General features: G+C 44.3%; 1 protein-coding gene across 1 annotated transcript; it reads left to right on the top strand.

Annotated features, from left to right (window-relative positions):
• Positions 1-3,517: 3,517 nt before the first annotated feature.
• On the top strand, positions 3,518-17,260 carry LOC146184004 (chromosome-associated kinesin KIF4-like). The gene is made up of 5 exons (XM_084608470.1): positions 3,518-3,743; positions 8,246-8,436; positions 13,238-13,499; positions 14,089-14,199; positions 17,079-17,260. Exons 1-5 carry the CDS (start codon positions 3,518-3,520, stop codon positions 17,258-17,260), a joined length of 972 nt encoding a protein of 323 aa, XP_084464596.1.
• Positions 17,261-26,373: the final 9,113 nt, after the last annotated feature.

Genomic DNA, 26,373 nt, shown 5'->3' with positions numbered 1-26,373 from the left:
AGCACCGGTGATAGAGGATGGCCTTGTCTTAATCCTAATGCATACTTTGACATCGTCCGTACTTCTTATCCCTTCCCACGTAATTTCTACTTTAATATCCCGGTATATTTTTTGTAGGAACTCTATTATCTCATAACCGATACCTTCTTCTCTTAATATGTTCCACAGGAGTTCGCTGCTTACGTTGTCGTATGCTCCGTTTATGTCTATTTACAAAGGTCTGTTTTCCACTCTAGATATTTCGATGCATTGGGTAAGGACGAACAGTTTCTCATCTAAGCGCCTACTATTTCTAAAGCCGTTCGGAAGTTCTCCGAGTATCTTGTTACTTTCTACCCATGCTTGCATCTTTAACTTTACCGCCTGCATGGCTAACCTGTACATAACAGATGTTATGATAATCGGTCTGTTGGATTTTATGTGCATCCTGTCTCCTTTCCCTTTATAAATCAAATTCATTTTACTCTGCCGCCAGCTGTCCGGAATTTGCGTATTCGTTATGACTGCTTCCAGAGTTTTAACAACGTTTCCTTACTTTTTGGACCGAGTTCATTATTCAGCTTGATTGGAATTCCATCTATTCCTGTAGATGTGTTTTTAGGAATATTTTTTTCCGCCTTTTTTCAGTTTAGATTGGTCAGTTCTAAGCTGCTTTGTATTCTGCTACCTTGTGTTGCTTCCTGATTTGCGGAGATTACCCTATCGTCGCTCTTAAATGACTCGGCTATAACTGATGTAATGTAGTTCACTACGTGTCACCCTTTAAACAATTTCCCGCGTTATCTTGAATCCGAACCTGCCTTATTTTACTTTGGACGAGGGCCTGCACCTGAAGTTTCTTTTGTCGATATGATTCCCATTTTTGGTCGATTTCCTTCTGAGATACCTGTGCTTTCTTTGCCATTCGATGTTCTCTTGAGCAGCCCGTCGTTGTTCAATAGCTTCCCTTATTTCCTTATTCCACCAGCTCCGTGGCTTCCTCTTTCCATTCCAGCGGTTTGCTACTTTAACCTCCTGAATTTTCCTCCTTATGAGTAGTTCTACCGGTTCATAATCCCAGTCTTCCATGGGGCTTTTCTCTATTCCTTCCTCTATGTCTGCTGCTATCTGCGCTATTTGATCGTCGTTTAATTTTGCGTTTACGTTTTGTCTAAGTTTCATTTATCTTTTCATCATGGGCCCCATCTGCAGACTAATATGTTTATGATCACTTCCCAGACTATACTCCCCTTCTTCGCCTATTTCCAATTTTGTGACCTTGCTATAAATTTCCTGCGACATTAGACAATAGTCAATGGTCGTTTGCCTGTTGCAGAATTCCCACGCGATTTGGCTTTCACATTTTGTTTCTCTATTTACTATACCTAGACCGTGTCGCTCAAAGAAATCTAGCATTAGCTACGTGGTGGTGCCATCTGCACTAAAGAAGTCGTACTAGATAGAGTTCTGGTTTTCGCCGGCATCATATCGCCATCAAATTGTATGTTAGCAATGCGCAAAATTTTCGGAAATGTACTGTTACTTGCTTAATTTCTTTTTAGTTCCGTAACAGATCATTTCTAATGACATAGTGTGTGACAAAGCTTACACAAAACACCCCTTTACTCAAACGAAATAGTGAGGATCTTTGATATATCGGTGGCATGCTCGTCTCACAGTAAGAAGCACAGGAGAAAAATCCCGGTATGTTCGGAGTACTTTCATTTACTTTTATTTCTTTCATTCATTTTTTATTTTTGCGTTACAACATAGAAGAAAAACAACGCCGGTACCGGATTTTCTGCGACACGGGGCCCTTACGGTTTAGAGTAAAAGGCACTGTATCGGTGACTTTTCTCCTTGGACAGCTGACCGCATCGTAAGAGAAAGTAGAAATGTGGGAACGAAAACACCAATGGGAGCAGTAGTAGAGGGCTACAGAGTATTTTGACCACCTGCGGATCTTTGACGTGCACTGAGATCGCACAGCATACAGATTATAAGACGTAAAGGCGGGGTATTTGTCACACTTCTCGGTGCACTCCAGAACCTCGCCTTAAGGGAAGAGAGGTAGGAGGTACTGAAAGTGTGCCATAGTGGAATACTACCGAATCATTTCGAACACCTGGGGATCTCGCGGTCACTGACGTCTTGGCAGCATGCGAATACCTTTTTTAATACGAAAACCTTTCTAGGCTCCCTTGTGAGTGTTTCTGTGTTCTCGCTCGGCCATTGTTTTATTCCAGCAGTTTTAAAAATGAATAAGCTATGCGCGTAGCCTGTGTATCGCGACTGTGCACTGATGTGTCACTCGCAAATAGCGGGCGCACGATCAGGGAGGTTATGAATTAAAGCGACTACTGGTGGTAGGTAAATAATAAAAATTATAGGCCTCGATAGAGTATGGCTATTCCTATCGACTGATAATGATAATTAATGATGAATAAAAATGACTTCTAATGGTGAATATGCAAAAGTATACGATCGTAATGACCGTCACTAATTGGAAATGAGTAAAAATGCTTAGCTATGAATCGTAAGCACTAAAATGACTAGACATGACTCGTCATGACTACGAAACGACCAATACGTCAAACGACGACTTGAGTGTCCGCAACTAACTAAAAAGAAGTAACAATGCTTACCGATGGGAGGCAAATGATAGGAGATGAGGGGTAGGCTTTCGCCGTTCTTCTCTTATGATTGACATCTAAGAGACGCGAGAGCTTCAATGCGCTAGGAGAGCCAAGGCTGCTGTTGCCGGGAGTTTGCCCTGCAAGGGTCCTTGACCTAATTAGGATTGGGTGTCCCTGATTCCGAGATGCCTAGCCAAGATTATTCGCCTTCCTTCTCCAAAGCCTAACTTAAACAGATTGGATTTGCCCTTCCACATGCGCTCCACGTTCACCCCCATGGTGCGTCTGCCTACCAAGCGCGCAGGCTTCTGCGTATATTAAGCTCTGCGGCTAGTCACGTTGTTATGCGGGAGCCCGGAGCCGCTGTGGAGATCCGGCGTGGAGAGCCGACGCAGCTGGTTGCCATAGCGATGGCGCATGCGCAATTAAAGCCTTGGCCGACCACGGCGAAACTCGCGGAACTAAGCCAGTAAAGCTTTCACTTTAAAAGCATGAAAGCGACACCATAGTTGTGCACGGGCAGATTCCTCAGCTGGTTGCTGCTTTCAACCCCTCTCTCTGTTCCTGTTTATTTAAATCGAGCATAGATGTATTCTTTAAGCAATTCTCTGTTGTTTTTTCCGCATTCATCTGCTTTAAGCGCTGGAGAAGCTTGATGAATTTAAACGTACCGGATTTGTGAGGCTCTTGCATGAATGCGTCGGCTCATTTTTGAATTTGCAGTGAATTGCGGCAACTCATTGCAATGCCAGATGCGCAGCACACCTCTTTGTAGTAATGTTTCAAGCTACTGCTGTACCTCCAAAGTTTCTCTTTCATTTCCTCGTTAGCTGCTTTCGGAGAAAGTTTTATCCTTTGATTACCATTTTTCTCTGCAGACCTCTTGCTCAATCAAAACCGGAATGGAGAAAACTATCCCCGTGAAAGTGGCGGTGCGCTGCCGCCCACTAGTGTCCAATGAAGTACTGGAAGGGTGCCAAGTTTGCACACGGACAGTGCCGAATGAACAGACTATAGTTTTACGTGGTGAAAAAATGTTCAAATTTGACTACGTTTTCGGTGAAGAATCGAGCCAGGCTGAGGTCTACGAGGCATGCGTCTCCAGCCTGCTGCCCAGGATATTTGAAGGTGAGCATATAGAGCCTGCCCACTAAAATAACGATTAAAAGTTTTCATTTCTATCCCACGGGTAAACTTGGTTCTGGAGGCACGAAAATGTAGCAGCATCGTTATTTACCTTTCTTGCATGGCCGTTAAAGAGAACAACGGTGTTGGCGCATTGTTGTAGTGCCAAAATTGTTACTACGTTTGTCATAATGTCGGGTTCTGACGAACTCGCTCCCTTTCTGAAATGAGAGATTAGCGCCATTTTTCAAGCGCCTACAAATCTTGTTAAACCAGTATTCCTTGTTTCCCTTGCCTTGGTGGCTAGGTATGGTAGTGACGTATAGGTGGTTGATTTTCTAGAAGACGTTATTAAGGTAGTAACATAGTATAGCTAAATTAGGCTGAATTATTTTGTTGCCTAGCATGATGAATTAGAAAATGAGCTTTCGCACGCTAAACTTATTTAAGGGTAATGAACAAAACGCTGGTCATTGCAGTCTTGCTCCGAAAAGCAATGATAAACCGCAGTGTTCCTGCACCACTTATCTGTTCTTGTGGTGCTGTGTAGAGCATCATGAAGCACCGCAACAACACAAGGCATGAGATGGCCAATGTGTGCCAGCGCGCTCCTAATCCGCGAGTAAAGAAACGGCTGACAAAGGCGCTTAACAACAGTAATGCGTGAAGAAGTTGCTTTATTAAAATCGGTGGGAATTTTTCAATAATGTCTTCTTGTGAGTAGCTCCGAAACACGCACAGCAAACAGAAATGGTTCAATGCATGCTCATTACACTGGTTTGCATTATCTCCGAATGCAGAATAAAACATTTTCTACCTTATTGAAACATTGTAATGTATTTGCAGCCGTAGCAAACACTTTCTCAATAACCAAAATTTTGTGGCTTGAAATGACTGCACAATGGCTGAATTTCAATGGAGACGAAATTTAACAGCACCTGTACATGTATTATTATTTTGAGAGGTGAAGAGAGTCAAAGACAATCGTCAGACAGTGAGGCTTCTTATCCAGTAAATTCAATGGACATTCAGATGCAACAAAAACACAGTTACAAACAAATTACAAGATTGCATTTAATTTCACTTAAGAGCTTAATGGCGAGAGCGTTTGCACCTTCTTTTCTTCAACCTCTTCTCTTCTACCTGTATATTGTCTTTGTGTACTCGTTATAATTTCGTTTCTTTCCTTTGGTGTCGTGGTCGGTGACATCGGCGTCTTAGGACTCCTCTGCTTGACACGCGAACTGAAAGGATTTACATGGACCATACTGGGCTTTTATAGGCACTAGTCTTAAGTAGCCGAATCGGGAAATTATGTCGACGTCAAAACGTATTTCGGCGTCCTGGCCGGATAAATTATGTCGACTTTAGAACCAATTGCGACGTCTGCCGGACACATCTGGCGAACCAATCTCGCGTGCGCGAGATTTTCGACGTGATCCTTGAAAGGTTTTCGTCTTAAAAGAACGGTACAGACACAGAACATATTTTGATGTATGCGCGTGAAAGAACTGCTCTCTCCGTTTCTTCGAAGCGTTTGGATAAGAGGCCTCTGTCGGAGGAGCTGCTGCTGTGCGCTTGGAAGGACAAGGGGAAGGGTGTCCAGGCAGTGCGGGCTGTCTGCCGTTTTTGGGGCGTCACCAGACTCGATTCGAGCTTGTAAAGCGAACTATGGTTCCTGTATAATTTTTCCATAGGCCTTCTCCCACATCGTCACCCATCTGATTCTCTCTCTTCTCCCCTTCCTCAGGGCAGAGTAGCAGGCCAGATTTTAAACATTCCGGCCGGACTCTCTGCCTTCCATGTCAATAAACCCATCTATTGATGGAAGAGATGAAATGGGCTCTTTGATAGCTGAAACATCTCAAACTAGTCAAATTCTGTACCTTAGCAGGCCTTGGCAGGCGAACGGAAGAGTAAATGTCCTGCATGCCAGGATTATTAACTCACTATAAATACCTCTGGTGCATTTTACGGTGTAGAACTTGCCATGGCACTATATCGCTGCCGCATATTATCTGCTGAACAGCGTCATTTATCTGCTTCTATAGTGTCATCGAATGTAAAACTAAGCCTATAAATTATGTAGTTACAGTTTCTCTCAATCCATGCCGAAAGGAGGGCCCCTGGTGTGATCTTGGAGCCAGGTTCGTTCATTCACGGGACGTTCTGCGTAGCAGCTAAAGCATTTAGTGGTGATTTAGCTTGGCTCAGAGCATAAATGGATATAAATATATGATCTAGCGTTCATTGAATTAAATTTTAATTCGCGTATTTTATACGTATGGTTAGGTTTAGCGAAGTATGTAACAGGTGATTTAGGCTTTGTTAGGATGGAGTCCTAATTAACGTATTTAGTCCAACCTTGTCAGAACGTATGAAGGCGGCGACATCCGAAGCGTAGCTCGAAAGTCTGGCAACTTAGCATGAGAAGAAACCGGCTACCGAGATGGCGTGCAAAGCTTGTCCTGGGGCTGGTTTGAAAGCCACTCGTAGCGAGGTATTGAGCCTGCCCAGCAAATTTGATGAGTGCGTGTGGTTAAGCGTTTGCAATAAAAATGTTCGATTTCTCTCATGCCATAAATGAAATTACAGCATACACAAAAAAGTCATAAAGGATTGAATACCTTTTTTCCTCTGCCCACATAACTGTTTCATTTGCCTATGGTTGGTGAACTACCGTAAGTGCAACATGCAGCAAGAGTTCAAACTTGAGACAGCAAAAACACTGTTAGTGTAATGCGCTTCTCAAGTAGCAATAATATGCATCATATTGTGTACCAAAACTGAACAGTTTAGTACGTGTTGCACATTTCTATTAGGCGTCTGTAAGCTGAAATCGCCGTGATCGAGGTGTGTGCACGAGAGAAGACGTATGGCATTGAAAACCAAGAGGGCCTAGGCAAAAGTATTTTCTATTCTTTTTGGGGCTTTCTTTGAAGAATGCGCATTCTGTAATCATTTTTTCATCAGGAGTGCTCTCAAAAAGAGAAAGCCTTACTGCTAGGGGTGTGCGAATAGTACTTTTTCCAAACCGAATCGAATACGAATAGTGCACTCTTGCTATCGAATCGAATACGAATAATGTAGCTAAAAAGAGAATCGAATACGAATCGAATAGTGAAAGCAGCGAATCGAATACGAATCGAATAGTAGAGCGCTACAGAGCGCTCTACTATTCGTTATAGCGCTGTTATAGCGCTGCGGTAGAGCGTTGTAACTCGTGGAGTAATAGATCTGACGGGAAAACGCTGATCTCCTCTAGGGGACGCAACTATTAATCTCTACGCACATTGTCAGTTGCTGGTTGTTTTTATCTACAACAATTACGTTTCAACGAGTTTATTTAGTGAACTAGATTGCATGATACAATATATCAGAGATTACGAATGGCTGAGCGACGCTTTCGTCCGACTTGCGTCCGCGTAACCCGAGGCCATAGAGTTGCGCTTCTCCTGCTGTTGGCTCTTCGAACTAGTTATCGCCGAGCGCGCGATCTCCTCATCGTCCTCTTCTTTTCAGTGACTTTCGTTGCTTTCGTTCTTTCTCAATTAGCTCGCGTGCTCCCCTATAGCTGCCGCTAGGCGATTGCAACTGGCGCTAGGCGACCTGAGATATATAGTGGAAAGATGTATGAACATAAGCTGACAACATTCATGCAACTCTCATGTCATGCGCCACTCGCATAATAAACTTAACCTCAACTTTTGATGATGAAAGTGAATGAAATTTTCAGGGAATAAACATGTAGCGTTACTTCTCGGCAGATTAGAGACACGACTACGAGAAGTTGCCTCCGCGATTCGTGATATGTCCAATCTTTAAGAATGTTTCCATGCGAATGGACCGTGTCGCGGCCACGCTGAAGCATGTAGGCTCCCTAAAACGGTGATCTCTGCTTCTCGCGTAGGTTTATTGCGGCAGCAAGTTGTGCCTGCTCGGAGCTGACCCTGCCTTCGCGAGAATGGTCGGAGGTAACCGAGACGTTAATTTGTGCCAGTTATTCGAAAAGTATTCAAAAATTATTCGAAAATTTGCGAAGATATTCGAACAGTTTCGAGTAATTTTCAATTTCCACTATTTGATTCGTTTAACGAATCGAATATTATGATATTCGATTCGATATTCGAAAATTTCGAATATTCGCACAACCCTACTTACTGCTGCCATTGGTTCCAAGCCCTCTACATCGCATCCAGACCGTGCACTTCCATCACACGTCGCATGCACGCCTAAGCTAAGGCAGTGGCTGTCTCGGACTTTGATTTTGAGCAGATTCACGTTATAAATTTTTTAACTTCGTGTCCGTATTGTCGTCATACCCAAATTTGTCAGGAAATGAGGCGCCCCCTTTTCATCTCTTAGTTGTAGGTATAGTTCGTGCGTTTTGCTAATTTTCTATGAGGCCCTCGTCCGCTTATACTTGCTAGATTAAATTTTACATTTTCAATGAGTTCACGTCAGCAAATATGTTTGAAACCAAGAATGTATCTTCTATGTTCAAGGCTACAACGGCACCGTTCTCGCCTGTGGCCAACCGGGCTCAGGAAAGACGTTCACTATGGGAACGCGCTCGTCGTCCAATGACACCGGCTGTGACGATGCGGGCATTATCGCCAGGATAGTTGACAATATTTTCAAGCATATCACGACAAGCACAGAGAAAATATTCCTTGTGCGAGCTACTTTCCTCGAGGTGAGTGCATTGTATGCAAGACAGCAAATACGAGACGTATAATTCGCGAAAATGTACTAAATATGGAAAATAAAGTTTAAAGAGCCAAGCTGTGAGAGCTATTTTGCTGTATGTGCATATCACTGTCGATAATCAGGTCATGAGTGAAACGTCACCGATATATTTGTTGAGATGAAGACTTCATTCCCAAGTTGTGCTTCTTGAACGAGTTCCCCTATAAATAGAGAAGCTTTGTTCCCTAATGTGTTGCACAATTCGACCATTTCCTAAGCATCGCACAACGAGATTGCGCCATTGCGCTTGTCGTCAAAAGACATGAATGCTGCTTCTGAAGGAATTATTGATTTTAACCTTTTACACAACCACCACATAGGCGGAATAAGCGGCGTTTATTTTATTTTAGGAATCTGAGTGGCAAAAAGATCCAGCTCTGTTTTGATTCGAGCGCGATCGTAGTAGACTTTGTGGGCAAACCAAGCACAGTCATCAAATCTGGCTGATGAATCATTTGCTTGAAGTCTTGACCCTTCAAGCTTTTACTTGTCTATGCTCTGCTTTCTGTGTATATGCCTATTTCTCTTGAAGTAACCCTGTATGTTATACCTACATCAAGGGTTTTTTCTTTATTTTGCTGCAAATTCCTCGAATAAGCAGGCGAATATTCTAGTGCAACTGAATTTCCTTTCATGCCTTTGAGATACAAACTGAACCTAAATGTAGGAGGCATCAGGTTTGTAGTTGTACAACTGGCTTGTCATGGATTTAATGTCATTTCTACTTTCTCGCAGATATACAAAGAAAATATTTTTGATTTATTCTCCAAAAGTTCATTCCGAGAACCATTGACGATACGGGAGGATCACGCTGGCACGATAAGGGTAAGACTTCACTAGTGCATTAAATTGTTTTGGGCTAACAGCATGATTAGGAGCGTGCAGCTCGAAGTACGTCGGCTATGATTATATAGGCACGTGATTATAATAGGCTGCTCCTATTTTGGGGTACCCGCATTAGCAATGATGCAGTGCTTATGCATTGTGCTGCGCTCTTAAACCTTAATACAGAACTGTAAGCTTAAAATTAGAATTTCCCAGCTAACTAAACAGGCAGAAACATAAGCGTGATCTCAAGCAAAAACCATCTGGATATCCAGATGCGATTCCATCTGAGGCACCCTCAGCAGGAAAAGTACATGGAGCCTTGTCAGCCCTACTGAAAAACCAAAAGTTCTACCAGGCAATAACTTCACACAATCTCGCCTAATCGCATAGACTCTCATACGGTGGACATCATTATCATAAAATATTTCGCATAATTTATAATAATACACAACAGTATATGAGATCTTATGCAATGATATGCGACTTGTATGTGATTGCTTATGCGAATTAAGTGAGTTCGTGGGAGAAAATGTGAGGATATTGCCTCACATGTTTTCAGTACCCTACTGAAAAACCAAAAATTCTACGTGGGAATAACCTCATAAAATCTCATCTAATCGCATCGACTCTCATACGGTTCACATAATTACCATAAAATATCCTACATAATTTATGATAATGTAGAAGAAGCTGTGAGACCTTATGCAATTATATGCGACTTGTATGTGATTTCTTATGTGAACTGAATGAGATTTTGTGAGAAAATGTGAGGTTATTGCTCCATACAGTTATTTCAGTAGGGTAGGGAGGTGCTTCATTGAACCTAATAAATCCAAAGGCAAACAAAGCAGTAACTTGAGGAGGGTACTCAATAACTTCAAAGGCACAGATCACAGCTCGCCGGCAAACTAAAAGAAACATACTCGTGTACGACCGTAGATGAAGATGAGGAATTTAGAACATACACTAGAGAAAAAACACCACAATTAGGATGTAGAATTTCCCGTCGTAGAAATAAAAACCGCATTAATGAGTATGAGGCGAGATACGACACCGGAAGACGACATGATAACGGTCGGACTTCTGGCCAACCTCAACGATCAAACCCTGGAAGATTTTACGGCCAGTAATGATTGCTGGGACTCGGGATGTTACCAAATGACTGGAAAACATCCATAGTAATGTTCATCCCAAAGCCGGGCATAAAGATAAAAAAGAAAATTTAAGACCAATCACTCTCACGTCCTGCACCGTTAAGATTATGGAGGTGGCAGTAAGGCAAAGGCTGTCCGACTATTTGGAACAGCATGGGCTGCTGCCGCCCTCCATGTTCGGCTTCCGGATACATTTATCAGCGCAGGATGTACTGCACCAAATCAATAGGGAAGTTATTGATCTCCTTTTAGGGAGTTCAGAGACAGGGCGATTTGGACCCTGGACCTGATGATGGTCTTTGAAAACGTGAAGTATTGTAAAAGTGAAAATTTCAAACGGCAACGATTGCGGCGAGAAATATTTTAGCTACATAAAAACTTAGAAAATCAGAAATCTTATATCAGATTGGGCAATAAAAAAATTAGCTGAGGTTTAGCTTTAGTTCAATCCGGTAGGTAGCGTAAGCAAAGCCGAGGTAGCTTCTCTTTCTGTTCTTATTCTTCTTCCTTCTTTCTTCTTCTGCTTCCGCGGCGCGGCGGGCTACCGACCGGGTTTACCCGACGGCTTGAAGAGGGGCCCATCTACGGTCGCTGTAAAGGTCAAACGTGGCTACCGGCCAGGTTTACGCTACGGGTTGAAACATGGCGTAGTATTGCTGAGGCAATAAAAATTCGGGCCAATCGATATGGGAACACGGGGAACGCCTCAAGGAGCTGTTCTTTTCCGCTGCTCTTTAACGTTGCCCTCATAGCGCTCCCAGAGAAGCTCAACGCCAGTGAATGGCGTACGCCACGCCATCTACGAGTACGACGTTAGCATCTGGTCGTTCCATGGGTAACTTAGGGCAGATGGTGGGAGCCTTCCGAGAGGAGTGCGCTTCGAATAAATCAGAACTCTTGCAGATTGCAAAACCTAATGATCTAGGACAAAACATACACATTTACGTTTACGGCAATCCGATACCAGAAATGGACATACTTCGGGTATTGGGATTACAAATTGATAACCTGGGTAACACTTACAAGACCCTGAAAAATGAAAGTCCACCTGCGGAGAAATTGGTAGGATGATTGGCAGGATCGCCGGCAAGAACGGTGTACGTATTGAACAAGAAACCGTTTGCTTGGTTTCGGCGTTCGGCGTCACTCGTGGGGAGTACGTGGCGCCCTATCTCAAGCTGAGGAAGAACGACCGTGGAACCCTTGACGCGGTGATTCGGGCGGCGGTTAAAAAGGCGCTAGGACTCCAGGCCAGAACCTATGCGGAGTGCCTGCTCCAAATCGGGATCCATAATAGTATACGGGAGTAGATTTAGGCCCGCAGAACAAAGCATATTTCTAAGCTGTCCGTGAGCAGCATCGGCAGGCAAAACCTCAGAGAACTAATTCTCAGGCTTCTCCCCATCATCTCCCCGTCATCGAAAACAGATTGGACATCTGGGATATGTGGAAAATATTTGGACGGTTAAGCCGCTCTCTAAAAACATGAATTGGGAGCATAATAAGGGGAAGCTGCAAGCCTGCAGAGCAACATTTATGCAAAATAACTATGGCAGTAAGAGAGGCACATATATATTACGTGGATGGAGCGGGTCCCCTGCGAGGACGGCATCTGCACCATCACTGTTGTGCACGAAGAAAGACAGGTGAACGGGCTCTCGGTAAAAACTATTGACGCGCTGATGTTGGAGGAAGTGGCGATTGCGCTGGCCTCCACCCACTCCGACGCAGCGTATATAATGTTGGACTCGCAACAGGTTTGCCGAAATTACGTGCGGGGTACGATAGCGCCACTCACCTGCAGAATATTATTGGCACATACGAGCAATTCAGATTCAGCTACTTGTAAAAAAAAAAACAAATAATGTGGGTGTACGGTCGCCAGATGGTGGAGGGGCACGAGACCGCTCGCGCGGTTCCCGAGCTTTCTTACCCGTGGTTTCGCTAAAATAATCCGGTTCCACCGCAGCAACTATAACAATCCCGCTCATAATTTATGCGAAGATGGAAACTCATTTCCGCCTCTGCAGGGGGGAGCTCCCGTGAGCCGCCAAGGTTTCAAACCGGGTGTTTTATAATCTCGCCATACTAAAATACGTACGTGGATCCGGCATTCACGGGTAGGTGAAAATTCTGCGGGCAGTATGCTAACCTATCCCACATGGTCTAGGCTTGCAAGCAAAACACAAATATAGCAGTTATAACATTCAAATAGGGAGGGTTGGAAGGCGTTCCTGTCCAGCTCGGACCTGGAGGAGCGGGCCTGGATCCAGAGAGCTCGAGCAGTGGCAGCGGCCAATGGCGTCTTGGAATGGGGTCTGACACCCAGCGCCATAGCCATCCCCACTTTCCTTTCACAGATTATTTCAGCCTCACAATAAACGTATTCTCTTCCTTCTCCTAAACTTATAAAAGGGCTGTGAACAAATATCTACCTTGAAATAACGTTTTGTCGGGCTAGTTGGTGAGAGTTCATGTTCAAGGCGCGAAAACGCACATCGACACAAGAAATGCAACGGGACGACGCGCTCGTTCCCGTTGCCTTTCTTGTGCCAGTGTTTGGTCTCGCGCCTTGAACTTATGGTGAAATCTCTATACTTGGTATTTTTGAACAGTGCAATGTTCCTTGCATGCTTATTCTCAGATGAAAAAAGGGTGGTACTAGAAATGTTCGCTCTTTCTTTTGATCCCATTTTCAGCTTTCACGTTGAGCGCGAACGCTTGCTGATACACTGTCTGTGCTTTTGTTTCAACTTGTATGAACAGGTGGCCAACCTGACGGAAGTAAGTGTGACCACTCCCGAAGAGACAATCCAGCTCCTCGAGAATGCCTCTACATCTCGATGCACAGCTTCGACCAACATGAACTTGCGGTCATCTCGGTCTCACGCAATCTCCACCATGATTGTAGAGCAGCGGGACAAAGGAGATGGTGTCTCCACAAGGCTAGCCAACTTCCATACAGTGGATCTCGCTGGATCTGAACGAGCTGGAAAAACTAAGGCAGTTGGCGAAAGGCTCAAGGAAGGTTTGTTGCCAATGTTTCAATGTTTAAGCTGCTAGTTGTTGGTGGATGGGTCTAATGCTGGGAAAGGGCGAGCAGCTGGAAGGTAAAAAGGCACAGTAGTCAAACTCAGGCAGAATAGTTCAGATGAGGGTGCGCTACTGTTACGCTCCGTAACACATCCAGTGATATCGAAATTTTTGGACGAGAATGTACAGTTTTTGTGCAGCTTGTAGTCCGCCATGTTCTCCATGCAGCCTTTATAGTCGACGTTTCGATAATTTGGTTTGAAAGCCAGATTTCATACACTACATGTAGGGTTGAATATTTCTCTACGAGGTTCAATACTTTGCTTCATTACTCACGCAAGAGACTCAGGACGTCTTAACCAGTGTCCTACATGGCTTTTGTGATAAGCGAATTACGTGTAATAGTAAATTATCCATTGCGATCACAGCACACGGTTGTAATTTAGTGCTTCATTTTCAAAGATACAGCGCTTGATATCAAATCATATCGTGTTGTAGGTTTTAGCTGTTTGGTTGGCCCTTAGCTGACATATCATTATCAGTGCCAAAAGATGGATGAGTGTGTACTCCTAATTTGTTCACAGGAATCAAAATCAACAGAGGTCACTCGTCACTTGGCAATGTCATCAGCGCTCTATGCGATGGCGACCACCACGTACCATGCCGAGACTCTAAACTGACGAGGCTGCTTCAGGGTACGTACAAACATTTTTTGGCTTTGATCATGCCTTGGTTGCACGGTTGCGCATTGGGAATGTGGCACATACTGTGTACTTTACTGTGCACAGCGCACAATAATTGCTTTCTTCACCACCATCTCAAGTTTTAGAGAGCGCAGCTTTGACCAATACTTGAAGTTAATAATGCGGATTGCATTTAACGACTACATTTTCGACTTCCTTTGTCTGTCATGGCTCCATCCACAAACTCTGCAGGACAAACGTGGGTGCCTTAACGAGGTTCACAAAAATTTTTATTTTTCACGTTGTTTTTCTCAGTCCACTTAAACATCGTTAAGTAAAGTGCACTGACAGCGAACGGATATTTTTATCCCAGTTCAGGTCTTTAATTTCACATATCTTGACTTCTACTGGCGACTACTGATGTTATTTTCTTTCGCTGTGTCCTTGCTTTGGGTTATAGCTGTATTTTTTCCCAGGTATTGAGAAGCTCTCGATTCTGCAGCAACCAGCTGCGCTGCAACCGTATTGAACAGCCCAGAATTTAATATTGTCGGTGTCAGGTTTTCTCATAGAGCTTTGTTTTTGTAATTTAGAATGACATTTGATCTAAAATTTTCAAAAGTATTTCGAGAATTACGTGTTGTGAGATTGAGGTATTGTTAGTCAGTGTTTAGTAAGGGTGTCCTAATAGTAATGCCCAACCTTTTTATTTTCCTCGAACGGTGGTAATTCACACAGATATGATATTAGGAAACATTCAATCTGCACCACTGCTGCTTACGACTATATTGTACCGCACCATACTCTTAGCGTATTTGATTTGTTAGTGATTTTTATATGTGCACATTGCTAAATCAGAGTAAGATTGACGAGAGCAACATATTCACCGTACAGACAGGGCTACACATAAATGGGAAATATGGAAGACAGAAGTTTATCCCACGACATTGACGTGATATTGGTGAATAAAATTTTGTTATTTGGGGCTCCCCTCGAGGCCTGGTGTCCTATCTCCTGAGGTATTTATGTTTTGGTGCCCTTTTACTATACTCATGTCTAAATACAAACGGCTTTAGATAAATGAAAAAATGTCGAGTCGCTTATGCAATAAAAAATAAGAGCTGAGTTTCACTTTGATTTATTCCAGTTTACAATAGCGGGATTGTGGAAATACAACTCGGATGATTAGTTACGGGACACTAACCTATTTTCTCTTAGATCCGCAATCAATAAGTTACTATACTAAAGGTCTATAATTGTTCACACTTCGCCGTGAGAGAAGTGGCAGTACCTATACTAAATTAGTGCGCTTTGCAGTTGCAAGGCATAGCAGTTGACTTGTGCGAGACTTCAGCTTGCTAGTGTTGTCCATGAGAGACTCGCCAATGCAAACTGCACTGTTCTGCTCCAGATTAGGCGGGATTTACCATGCGCCCACCATGTGCTCTTTTTACAACTGACAGCTGCCTGTCTGTGTGTGTGTCTAAAAGCTGCGCCGTGGTGAAAGCTCACCGATCTACTCTTGGCGTTTGTGGCATTGCATTCTTAGAAGATGCATATTACGAAAGTACCAGGGTAACAGGGAAGTGTTTTGCCAGTGACTGAGTATACGGAGAAAGATGGGACACTATATTCTGAAATGGTTGAAGCCGGTGTTAGAAATTTTCAGACGACGAACAGCAATGGTAAAATCATGCGAGTCTGAGCATGCGACCAATGTGGGAGGGGTTACACATCAGCTGTAGAAGAACGGAGGTTTGGGCTAGCTGGTGATCATTCATGTTTAAGTAACAGTGCAAAAGGAGAGAGACGAGTGGAAGGATGTACACAAATGCTTTGTGCACCTCCACCGTCGTTGTGTACCTCCTTCCACTCGTCTCTGTCCTTTTCCGCTGTTGCTTAAACATGGTATACACATCAGCTACGCTCTAATGTGTGTGACAGTACACTCAGGAGGAAAACTGTGCAGCATCACCCGTGCCATGGTGAGAACGCAGTGATAAGACATTTTGTTAGTGCCGTCTGAGTCTCTGAATACCATTAAACAACCGTAAATTTCGGCTGATACGGGACAAGTAACATTTTTATGGGATCACCACGTATGTTTCCCTCGATGTATTAGGGACTGTTCGAAATATGCAGAAAGTTTTCTGACCCTCTAACAAAGTGCTGTGAGTTTTAGACTAAGGCTGATAAAGCATATTTTATTGTTTATGCCCCTTCATTTTGCACATTGTAAGTTTGGAGGTATAAGTAAATCCTAGCTGGCTCAAAAATGGGAACCATTTCTGATAAGAAGCATTTAATTGCCACGAGGGTTTAACTAAAATAAGGCGACTACAAAGTGGGGAGGCTCTACAGTGATTAAAAGGACGCTGAGTACGTATTGGCCTGCGTCGAAATAATTCCAAATTCTAGTCACACTCAGGCGAGCCTTGCCAAATTCGGAGATTTCTGAAGCTAGAAGACAAGAAAAGGGATATCGGTAAAACTATAGTGCCAGCCAATTTTACGAGCAAAATGCATGCGTCAATAAACAATTCAGAAACGAATACGAGAGGTCATGGTGCGCTTAAATTCAGTTCTAGACGGCGGCGGTCTGTCCTTTGTTTTCCAAGGACGCTTTTTATGGGATATTTCGAGGTATAGCTTTCAGAGCGACAGTTATATATTTGCCACTGAACTATTGCCAATATAACCAAAAAGACCTGGAGGACCAATATTTGCTAAAAGTAATTGAAAAACGTGGTTCTCGATGTCCCTTGTATGTTCGTGTACTAGGCAACCTATCGTTTGGAGGTAGCATTATACGTGGTTTATGGTAACTACGTTAGAGATGCGTCACTTCCTAGCACTGAGTTTCCTCTTCGCGTTCATTTTTATTTCTCTAGATTCCTTGGGGGGCAACAACCACACTGTGATGATTGCCTGCATCAGCCCGGCAGACAGCAACCTGGAGGAGACCCTCAGCACATTACGCTACGCGGGCAGGGCTAGAAGGATCAAAAACAAGCCTGTTGTCAACTTTGATCCGACACAAGCACGAATCGTCCGACTTCGCCAGCAGGTGTGATCCCGTTTGATGTGTACTGTGGCCTACCCTTGTGTTATTTTTTCGTCATTTTTATTTATTTTGTAAATGTGTATAATTTCAAAATATATACCACATATATTTATTACATTCTGAGACAGCAGGAAGCACCGGCAGGATCTCTTTTCTATTGCCAGCCCAGCTGAAGCAGCAGCTACAAACCGGCAGCGTTTCATTCACGCTTCGTCTTCTCTCCGACGAGATGACAAACGATGATGATGAATATGTACAGATGAAGATGACATGCACGCAAGGTGCCTACACTCTTCCCCCTCCCGGACGAAAGCGATCATTGTGGTCGCAGGTTACAGATGGTCAGCGGTTAGAGACGACGGTCACGAACAGGCGATGCAGGGGCGTTTAGATAGTTCACACGTTATGCTTGCTTCAGAACCGTGTAAGGACCAAAGCAATTCTAGAGGGCACTTTGGACCAATAAAGCGCGATGAGGCGAAATCCATTAGAGCGCGGTGGATCGTAGCCCTCCACTACGACATCTCTATCTCCCTCTCTTCTTTCACTCCCAGCTTCCGCCGTTCCTTTATGGCGTCGTACATGTGTCAGCGGAGAGTTGTTACAGATACTGCGCCTTTTCTATCCTGTAAATCAATTTCAAACGTCGCTCATGCCTGCTATACTAAGGCCTCCTGGACATCTTGGTCTGCTTCTATTAGCTTTGTGTTGCTGCGTTCGAAAAACCGACAAATAAAAGGCGCCACACGGACGCCTGGATTGTACGCCCGGTTGATCAGCTTTGCATATGCATGAATCACCCGGTGACGTCATGACCTGTCGTGACAGTACGTCGATCGCTCTCTTGTCGAACACAACCAGCATTTAATGAAACGCATCAAAGTTCACCGGCGTTCTATAATTCGTTTGCAGGAAAGGAAAGTCGCACTAGCATCTGTCACTCGCGGAATCCCGCGTTCATCCTCAAGGTAGACAAGGAGAATTATGAAGAGCGCTGTGCGATACGAGCGTGGCGCATTTTTTTTTCAGCATGGTATTTATTACATGCTTTTAAATTCGGCGTAGAGTTACATACATTATTTACAGAGTAATCAGCCAGTAGGCGAAAAGTCCATTGGGAACATACAACACAACATAACTAGAATACGACTTAGCACAACTTCACTAAAACGGTGGCAAGAAAAAAAAAACCATCAGTGGCGCAATGGATAACACTACTTACCTCAGCACTGAGTGAATAAAAAATGTGTTCGAATGTTGAAAAAAAAATCCTAGAGCGGCGCTATTGGTAAAGCGCCCGGCTGGGGATCTAAGGAATGGAGGTTCGAGTCCGGTGGCGACAAGGTTTATTAATTTATTTTTAACTCGCTCTCAAAAGCGTGACACTTCTGCTGACAACCTTTTGTCGACAACGATGAGGCATTAAAGGCATTTCGATGCATTTCGTCGTAATAAATCGGCTAATCAATTTTCCACACAAAAGCTACGGATGCGAGCGCACTCAGAGGGGGGTCGAATATTAAGGGCATTTTCTGGTAGCTTGAGTGGCTTAAGTTTGGAGGCGGGCAAGCTCACGGCAGTGAGTAATGCGAGAAACGAATTATTCGGGGGAAGGTGCGTCAGAAGGTGTGGTAGCTGAGAAGAAAGATGCTTCGAGCGAGAAAGTGAGGACGGCCATAAACCAAAAAAAACAAAAACGGAGAATAGGTGGTGGTTCGTTGAAAGGCAGTGTTGTAGGCAAAGGTGACAGGGGAGTAGGGTCCAGTTGTTTTGACGGGGGTGAATGTATGTGGATAGCTTGTCGGAAAGGGTGCGATGAAAGCGTTCTGTGAGGCCATTGGTCTGTGGCTAGTAAGTGGATGTACTTTTGTGCACCGTGCCATAGCATGAAGCACTGCTTCGAGCACTGAGGAGAGGAACGACTTTCCACTATCACTGAGGAGGAGACGCGGGGCGCCATGGCGAAAGTCTGGTGGGGAGAAAAAAGTTGGCAATTTGAGAAGCAGAGCTGGAAGAAAGAGCTGTGGTTTAAACGTATCAGGTGAGGTGGTCGACCGCAGTAATGACACAGCGGTTGACCGCTAGTGTCAAAGGCAGGGGTCCATACAAGTCGATTCCAACCGTTTCGAAAGGCGTGAAAGGACACGGGGGAGGCAGCAAGAGACCGGCCAAAAGTGACGCAGACCATTTGGATCGTTAGCAATGGATGCAAGACGCGACGTATTTCAATACAGAGGTTGAGAGGCCAGGCCATACGAAGAGGATTTGGATGCGGTCGTAGGTTTTCATGTAGCCAAGATGGCCAGCGTTGGGATCGTGGTGAAAGGCTTGCAGAATTTGAAAAGGTGGAGAGCGGGGAATTACGGGAACCCAGGCGTGGCATAGCGGGCTGTAGTTGTGCCAAAATAGTTTGCCATTCCTTGGCTTTAAATATTTGAGCTGGAGACGGAGACAGGCATTTGGAGTTCTGGTAATGCCACTCAGACGATCAATCAGCTTGCGACAGTATGGATCAGCACGTAGGTAGTGGGAGAGATGACAGCCTATTGCTGGCGCAGGAGTAACGGAGGCGGAGATAAAAAGCTGCATGACTGTAGGCTCTGAACGGTGCGGCTCAAAGGCGCAGGTGAGGAAGGCGAAGACATATATTTTGATTGCGAAGAAGTGGGCAACATGAGAGAGCGTTGGCGTCTTTGTGCTGCTTGCCCGATTTGTAAGTCATCATCATCATCATCATCATCATCATCAGCCTGATTATACCCACTGCAGGGCGAAGGCCTCTCGCATATTTCTCCACTTAACCCGGTTCTGTGCTAGCTGCATCCACTTGACCCCTGCGAACTTCTTAATCTCATCCGCCCACCTAACTTTCTGCTGCCCCCTGCTACGCTTTCCTTCCCTTGGAATCCAGTTTGTTACCCTCAGCGACCATCGGTTATCCTCTCTTCGCACTACATGTCCTGGCGATGTCCATTTCTTCTTCTTAATTTCTACTAGAATGTCGGTAACTTGAGTTATTTCTCTGACCCACTCTGCACGCTTTCTATCTCTTAACGTTACCCCTACCATTTTTCGTTCCATAGCCCTCTGGGTTGTCCTCAACTTAAGTAGAACTCTCTTGGTTAGCCTCCACGTTTCAGCCCTATAGGTGAGTACAGGCAAGATGCAACTGCTGTACACTTTCCTCTTGAGTGATACCGGTAAGCTGCTAGTCATAATCTGCGAGTGCTTGCCAAATGCGCTCCATCCCAATCGTATTCTTCTTGTTATTTCCTTTTCGTGGTCCGGGTCTGCGGTTACTACCTGTCCTAAGTAGACATATTCGCCTACTACTTCCAGTATTTCCCTACCTTATGTAAACTGCTGTTCCTTCCCGAGGCTGTGGAACATTACCTTAGTCTTCGGGATATTGATTATCAAGCCTACCTTTCTACTTTTCCTGTCTAGGTCATCAATCATTATTTGCTGTTCATCCCCCGAGTTGCTTAGCGAGGCAATGTCATCAGCAAATCGTAGATTGCTGAGGTATTCTCCATCTACCCTTATCCCTAACTGCTCCCATTCCAAGTCTCTGAATACTTCCTCTAAACAAGCTGTGAATAGTACTGGGGAGATTTCTCCTTGCCTAACACCTCTCTTTATGGGAATTTTGTTACTTTCTTTATGCAGAACTATGGTTGCTGTGCAGCCGCTATATATATCTTCCAGCACTTTTACGTATGGCTCGTCTACCCCCTGATTTCGCAATGCCTGCATCACCGCCGAGGTTTCAACTGAGTCAAATGCTTTTTCGTAATCAATGAATGCTATGAATAAGGGTTGGTTATATTCCGAGCATTTTTCTATCACCTGATTGATGGTATGGATATGATCGATAGTAGAGTACCGTTTCCGAAACCCTGCTTGATCCTTTGCTTGATTGCAGTCTAAGGTTGTCCTGATTCTATTAGCGATTACCTTAGTAAATACCTTATACGTAACAGACAGTAAGCTGATTGGTCTGTAATTTTTAAGGTCCTTAGAGTCCCCTTTCTTGTGAATGAGGATAATGTTTGCATTCTTCCATGGTTCTGGTACCGTCGATGACACCAGGCACTGCGTATACAGGGTGGCCAGGTTTTCTAGCACGATATCCCCCCCGTCCTTCAGCAAATCTGTAGTTATCTGATCCTCTCCAGCTGATTTCCCCCTTTTCATAGTTTCTAGTGCTTTCTTGACCTCGTCCTTCGTCACTGGTGGAACGTCTGACTGTTTTTCCCTACCGCCAATCTCATTACGGTCCTGACTACTTTGGCTACTGTAGAGATCTGTATAGAACTCCTCGGCTACTTTGACTATCTTTTCCATATTAGTGATGACGTTGCCCGCCTTGTCCCTTATCGCATACATCTGGTTTTTGCCTATGCCCAATTTCTTCTTTACCGCTTTAAGGCTTCCCCCGTTCTTTACAGCATGCTCAATTTTCTCCATGTTATACTTCCTAATATCAGCCACCTTGCGCTTATTGATTAGCTTTGATATCTCGGCCAATTCGATCTGGTCTGTTGGATTGGAAGCTTTCATACTCTGGCGTTTCTTAATAAAATCTTTCGTCTCCTTAGACAGCTTACCGGTATCCTCTGTAACTATAGTACCGCCTACTTCTACCGCGCACTCAGTAATGATATCTCTGAAATTATTGTTCCTTGCCTCTAGGGTAATGTCGCCATCCTCAGTTAGAGCTGAAAACCTATTCTGCAGCGAGATCCTGAACTCTTCTGCCCTCCCCCTCACCGCTAATTCGTTGATGGGTTTATTTCTTACTAATCTGTTGCGTTCCTTCTTCAGATCGATTTGTAAGTAATAGTGAAGAATTGTGCTCTTGAAGATGGAGAATCCAACGCCCGAGACGTCCAGACGTTTTCCATTGAGGATAACCCAAAAGGGTGTGGTGGTCAGTGACGACCGTACAGGTATGGACAAAACGTCTTAACGGCTAGACATTCCTGCTACATAATAGTATAGTTTTAGTCCGCGGGACTCAGAGCGCGGCTTGCATAGGCAACAACGTTTTCCGTAGAGCTGTCTTGGCGTTGCAGAAGAACAGTGCCAATGCCGTGACTATCGATGTGCAAAATGGTTGGAGCTGTATTGTCAAAATGGCAGAGGACGAGACTCGAAGTCAGAGCATGAGACCAGACGAAGGGTGTATCCATGTGGAGAAACGCATGTAATGGGGAGACAATAGAGGCGAAATCGCTTATGAAGCGCCGGAAGTAGGATGCCAATCCCAGGAAACTGCGTAGATCTTTGACCCGAGTCGGGCGTGGGAAGTGCAGTGCAGCAGCGAGTTTTTTCAGGGTCAATCTTAATTCCGGCGCTGCTTACGAGGTGACCAAGAACTTTAATACATTTGGACGCAAAACAGCATTTCATTGTGTTTAGCTGAAGGCCAGCGTTGGAAAGTGCTGTCAAAACTTAGCCAAGTCAAGTAAGATGATCTGAAAATGTACAAGAAAAAATGACGATGCCGTCCATGTAACTCAGACACGTTTTCTATTTGAGCCCTCATACAACTGTGTCAATCGTGCGCTCGAAAGTTGCAGGAGCCTTGCAGAGCCCAAAGGGCATTGCATTGTATTCATATAAATCATCCGGAGTGACAAGGACAGCCTCCTCTTTGTCATCTTCATGCATGGGGATTTACCGGTACCCTGATCGTAAGTCAAGGCTGGAGAAATTTGGGCACCTTGTAGACAGTCGAGGGCGTCGTCAATTCTAGGGAGGGGGTACAAATCCTTACGAGTCATTCTATGAGAGCACGGTAATCTACACAGAATCAAACCAAGCCGTCATCCTTCACTAAAACAACGGGTGATGACCAAGAACTAGACGAATGGCATATAATGTTGCGGGCGAGCAAGTCAGCAATATTTTCCTTGATAACCTTGCGCTCGGTTGAAGACACACGATATGGCCGGCGTCAAACGATGCCCGATCGGTAGGTGTGGATGCGATTCGTTGCTGCAGCGGTTTGACCCGATGCTCGAGACCTCACGTCGAATGAGGCTGCGTGCATGGTCAATACACCGAGCAATGCTTCTGTTTGCTGTGAGGACGGTGCTCATCATGTTGCAAAGTTCTCCACTGAGCAAAATAGGAGATATATCGGAGCGAGCTGAGGTGCAAATTGAAGAAGGATGCCAGGCTCTGCGGAAGAGACTGAAGGAACAGTAGAGTGACGGCTCAGAAAAATGGGCTCAGATGTGGTGTTGAAGGCGAAGAGATGAAAAGAACTACTGGAGGATCGAAGCAGTGACACGCTGCTTATGATACCCTTTGACAGGAGACGGGAGATGGTTGTAATCAAGACGTCCCATCAGTCACGGCATCAAAAGTCACAGAAAGAATAACTTCACAGCCGGCATAGAGGGTGTGATCGGCGACAATAACCAAGAGGGAATAAGCGGGCTCTGAATATGCAGCAGTGGTGCATTCAATGACTTGAAGAGTAAGAGGGGAAGAAATCCCTGCCGAGGATGAGTGGATGGGCACAGGATAATAGCACAGCGAACTCATTGTAGTGCAACATGCCGTCAATGGTGATTCAGGCTAAGCACAGTGATGAAGAGTTGGTATGCTCCCCATTGGCAACACGTAATGTAAGGCCAGTGCAAGGAGTTCGCACTTTGTGTAGTTTTTCGTACAAGTGAAGCTGCATGACGGAAACAGCAGTGCCTGTATCAATTAATGCTTCTAGTACAATGCCTTCACCTGTTACAGTTCACATGTTTCATGGGGACAGCGGAGGAATAGTAGCGATGGCAGGTGACGCAGCTTTACCTTCGGAAGCTGCACAACTCAGGTTACCATGCGGCGGTCAGAGGTCGACGAAAGCGGGCGCTCTCGTGTATATAAAGTGTATACGCTCCTCCGTATACACTTTGTGACGTCACACGAGCATTTCAGAATTGCGGTACCTCTCGGTGGGAAGAGCTTCCGAATCCCGATTTCTATTGCATTTTCTTTTTTTTTTGTAGTATGGGCTTCGCGCTAGGCACTAAACCTTTGCGAGTAGAATCACAGGCCTATATATTATTCAAAAAAGTATAAAACAGCAATACATCGAACGACCCCGTTAACTATCCATATGGTTGTTATCCTAATAATGTTTGCTGCTGCAAGTCTTCAACTAATTTTATTTTCCAATACGGTTGTGCATTTATCAAAAATCAGTTTTTAATTTAGACGCTGTTTTAATGGCCGCAGGTGCCGCCACTATTCGTAAACATCTCAATTTTGACCAATCAAAACCGCCGTTTTTGTTTATACATGGGCCTCGTGGGAAGTTTTGCAACTGGTAGTATTGAGGAGCTCTGATGGCAACCACGGAAAAGCGGAATCGGAAATAGGATCACTCGTAGTGCAAGCTGTTAGAGAGTATCATGCAATGGAAGCTCTTCTGCTTGAGTTAGGCTCTCCGTCTCCGCAAGGGGCGCTACCTGCTCATTGTTTGTTCCGCATCTGCTTCCGCGGCTGCGGGTGGCTTTTACCTTGTTTCGCGCTGTCGCCCGCGTGTTTCGTTTTGAGTGCAGTCCCGAAATGTACACAGAAGGTAGATGCTGCAGCGGCATGTCAGCGTACTACAGACATCAGCTAAAAATATATAAAAAACACTGTCGCTTTGCAAACGTTCGACAAGCATATGACACACACTAAGCATGGTAGCTACTTTTATTCATTTTAATCCGCATTTTTCCCAAGCCTGCACAAGAATAGGAATACAAAATTGTATGAGAAGCGATCACATCGGAACTCTTTCTAAGCTATCATAACAGCAACTCGTCCGCAACGGCATAGCTGTCTTTCAGCACTAGATGCGAAACCACATAGGTAGCACTGATGGTGAAAATAGCTTTACACAAATGTATTGCAAGTTGCATAATGCTTGGATAATAAAATATTACTATAACATTCTGTGCAAACGCTGTAAGGTTTGTTTTCACTGTTATTTTAATTTATAATGAGCAATTGTCTTGTATTATTAACATTATTTTAATTTCAAACAAACTTTGTTTTAATAAAATCTTTTCATGATATTATGTTTTTTAGGAAAACAATCAAAGAATGGTTTGATATTCATGACGCTACTTGCGCTGGAAGCGGTAAAAGGAGGCCAATAAATAACACAGGTGATACTCGATTGCAGTGGCTAAGAAATGTGTTCACCTGCTATATCGCAAGCATCCAAGTAACTTCTAAAGCGTTAAACAACGACACTTTCACTGAAGAAACCTTTCAGGCACTGCATTTCATCACGAAGTCTACTGTACAAGTGATAGGATACCTCCTGCGGAGATATGCCGGCTCCGTTCTCACTAAAAAACTCAATAGCGACCCCATAAAGGCTCTCTTCGGGTAACTAAGGCTAATGTGCGGAAGAGAACGACATGCTAGATACGAGGGCCCTAACAGCGGCACTTGACCACATTGTCAAGACGCACGTTTCATCTTGGAGCAAAATCAAGGCACCTCGCGTCGACGCCGAAAAAATCATTTCTGCTCTGCTGCATTGACTAACCGAGGAGCTGAAGGAAGTAGGAAGGAAGCAAAGGAAAATCACAAGGTCCTAGTGAACTGCATTATCCAAAAGCAGAGTTTGTTGCCCTATTGGAGAGGATTCTTTTAAAAAAAAGCTTTCGTTCACCTACCACACGTACATCAATGTTCTCGAAGTACTTCAAATCCTCATTCATCCTGCACTCGAGAATTCACCATTGCTGAGAGTCTGTCTGGCCGTTTTCCCAGCATTTACTGTTTATTTACTAGTCCATAGCGCTGAAATGATAATACTTTGGCCGTCATTACAAAAGTAGCTCGAAACAAATACGCTGTAAGCTGAAGGCAAACAGGATGTGAAAGATTGCTTCTAAGAACCGTGTTTAGGTGTTATAGCCGGATTTGCGCACCGGTTTGAGCGACAGGCCAAAGTACAGTTGATTATTACATATAGCTAACTCTCAGAGTATCCCATTAAAACTTCATGCAAAAGCATAGGAACGTTGCTTGGAGTTTATCGAACTCCTGTTCAGTGAAAAATTATTGTATATATCGAAGTTCGTGCCGTAGCCTTGCAACATCCT

This window comes from Amblyomma maculatum, chromosome 7 (genome assembly GCF_055883805.1).
Source record: "Amblyomma maculatum isolate TAMU_Amacu chromosome 7, ASM5588380v1, whole genome shotgun sequence".
Lineage (NCBI taxonomy): Eukaryota > Metazoa > Arthropoda > Arachnida > Ixodida > Ixodidae > Amblyomma > Amblyomma maculatum.
The sequence above is the reverse complement of the archived record's forward strand: the minus strand, read 5'-3'. Positions and strand labels throughout refer to the sequence as shown.

Coding starts and splice junctions, on each gene's coding strand:
- LOC146184004 (XM_084608470.1), top strand. CDS start 3,518: ATGGAGAAAACTATCCCCGTGAAAGTGGCGGTGCGCTGCCGCCCACTA. Junction 8,437..13,237: donor TGCGAGCTACTTTCCTCGAG/GTGAGTGCATTG, acceptor TTGTATGAACAG/GTGGCCAACCTGACGGAAGT. Junction 14,200..17,078: donor ACTGACGAGGCTGCTTCAGG/GTACGTACAAAC, acceptor TTATTTCTCTAG/ATTCCTTGGGGGGCAACAAC.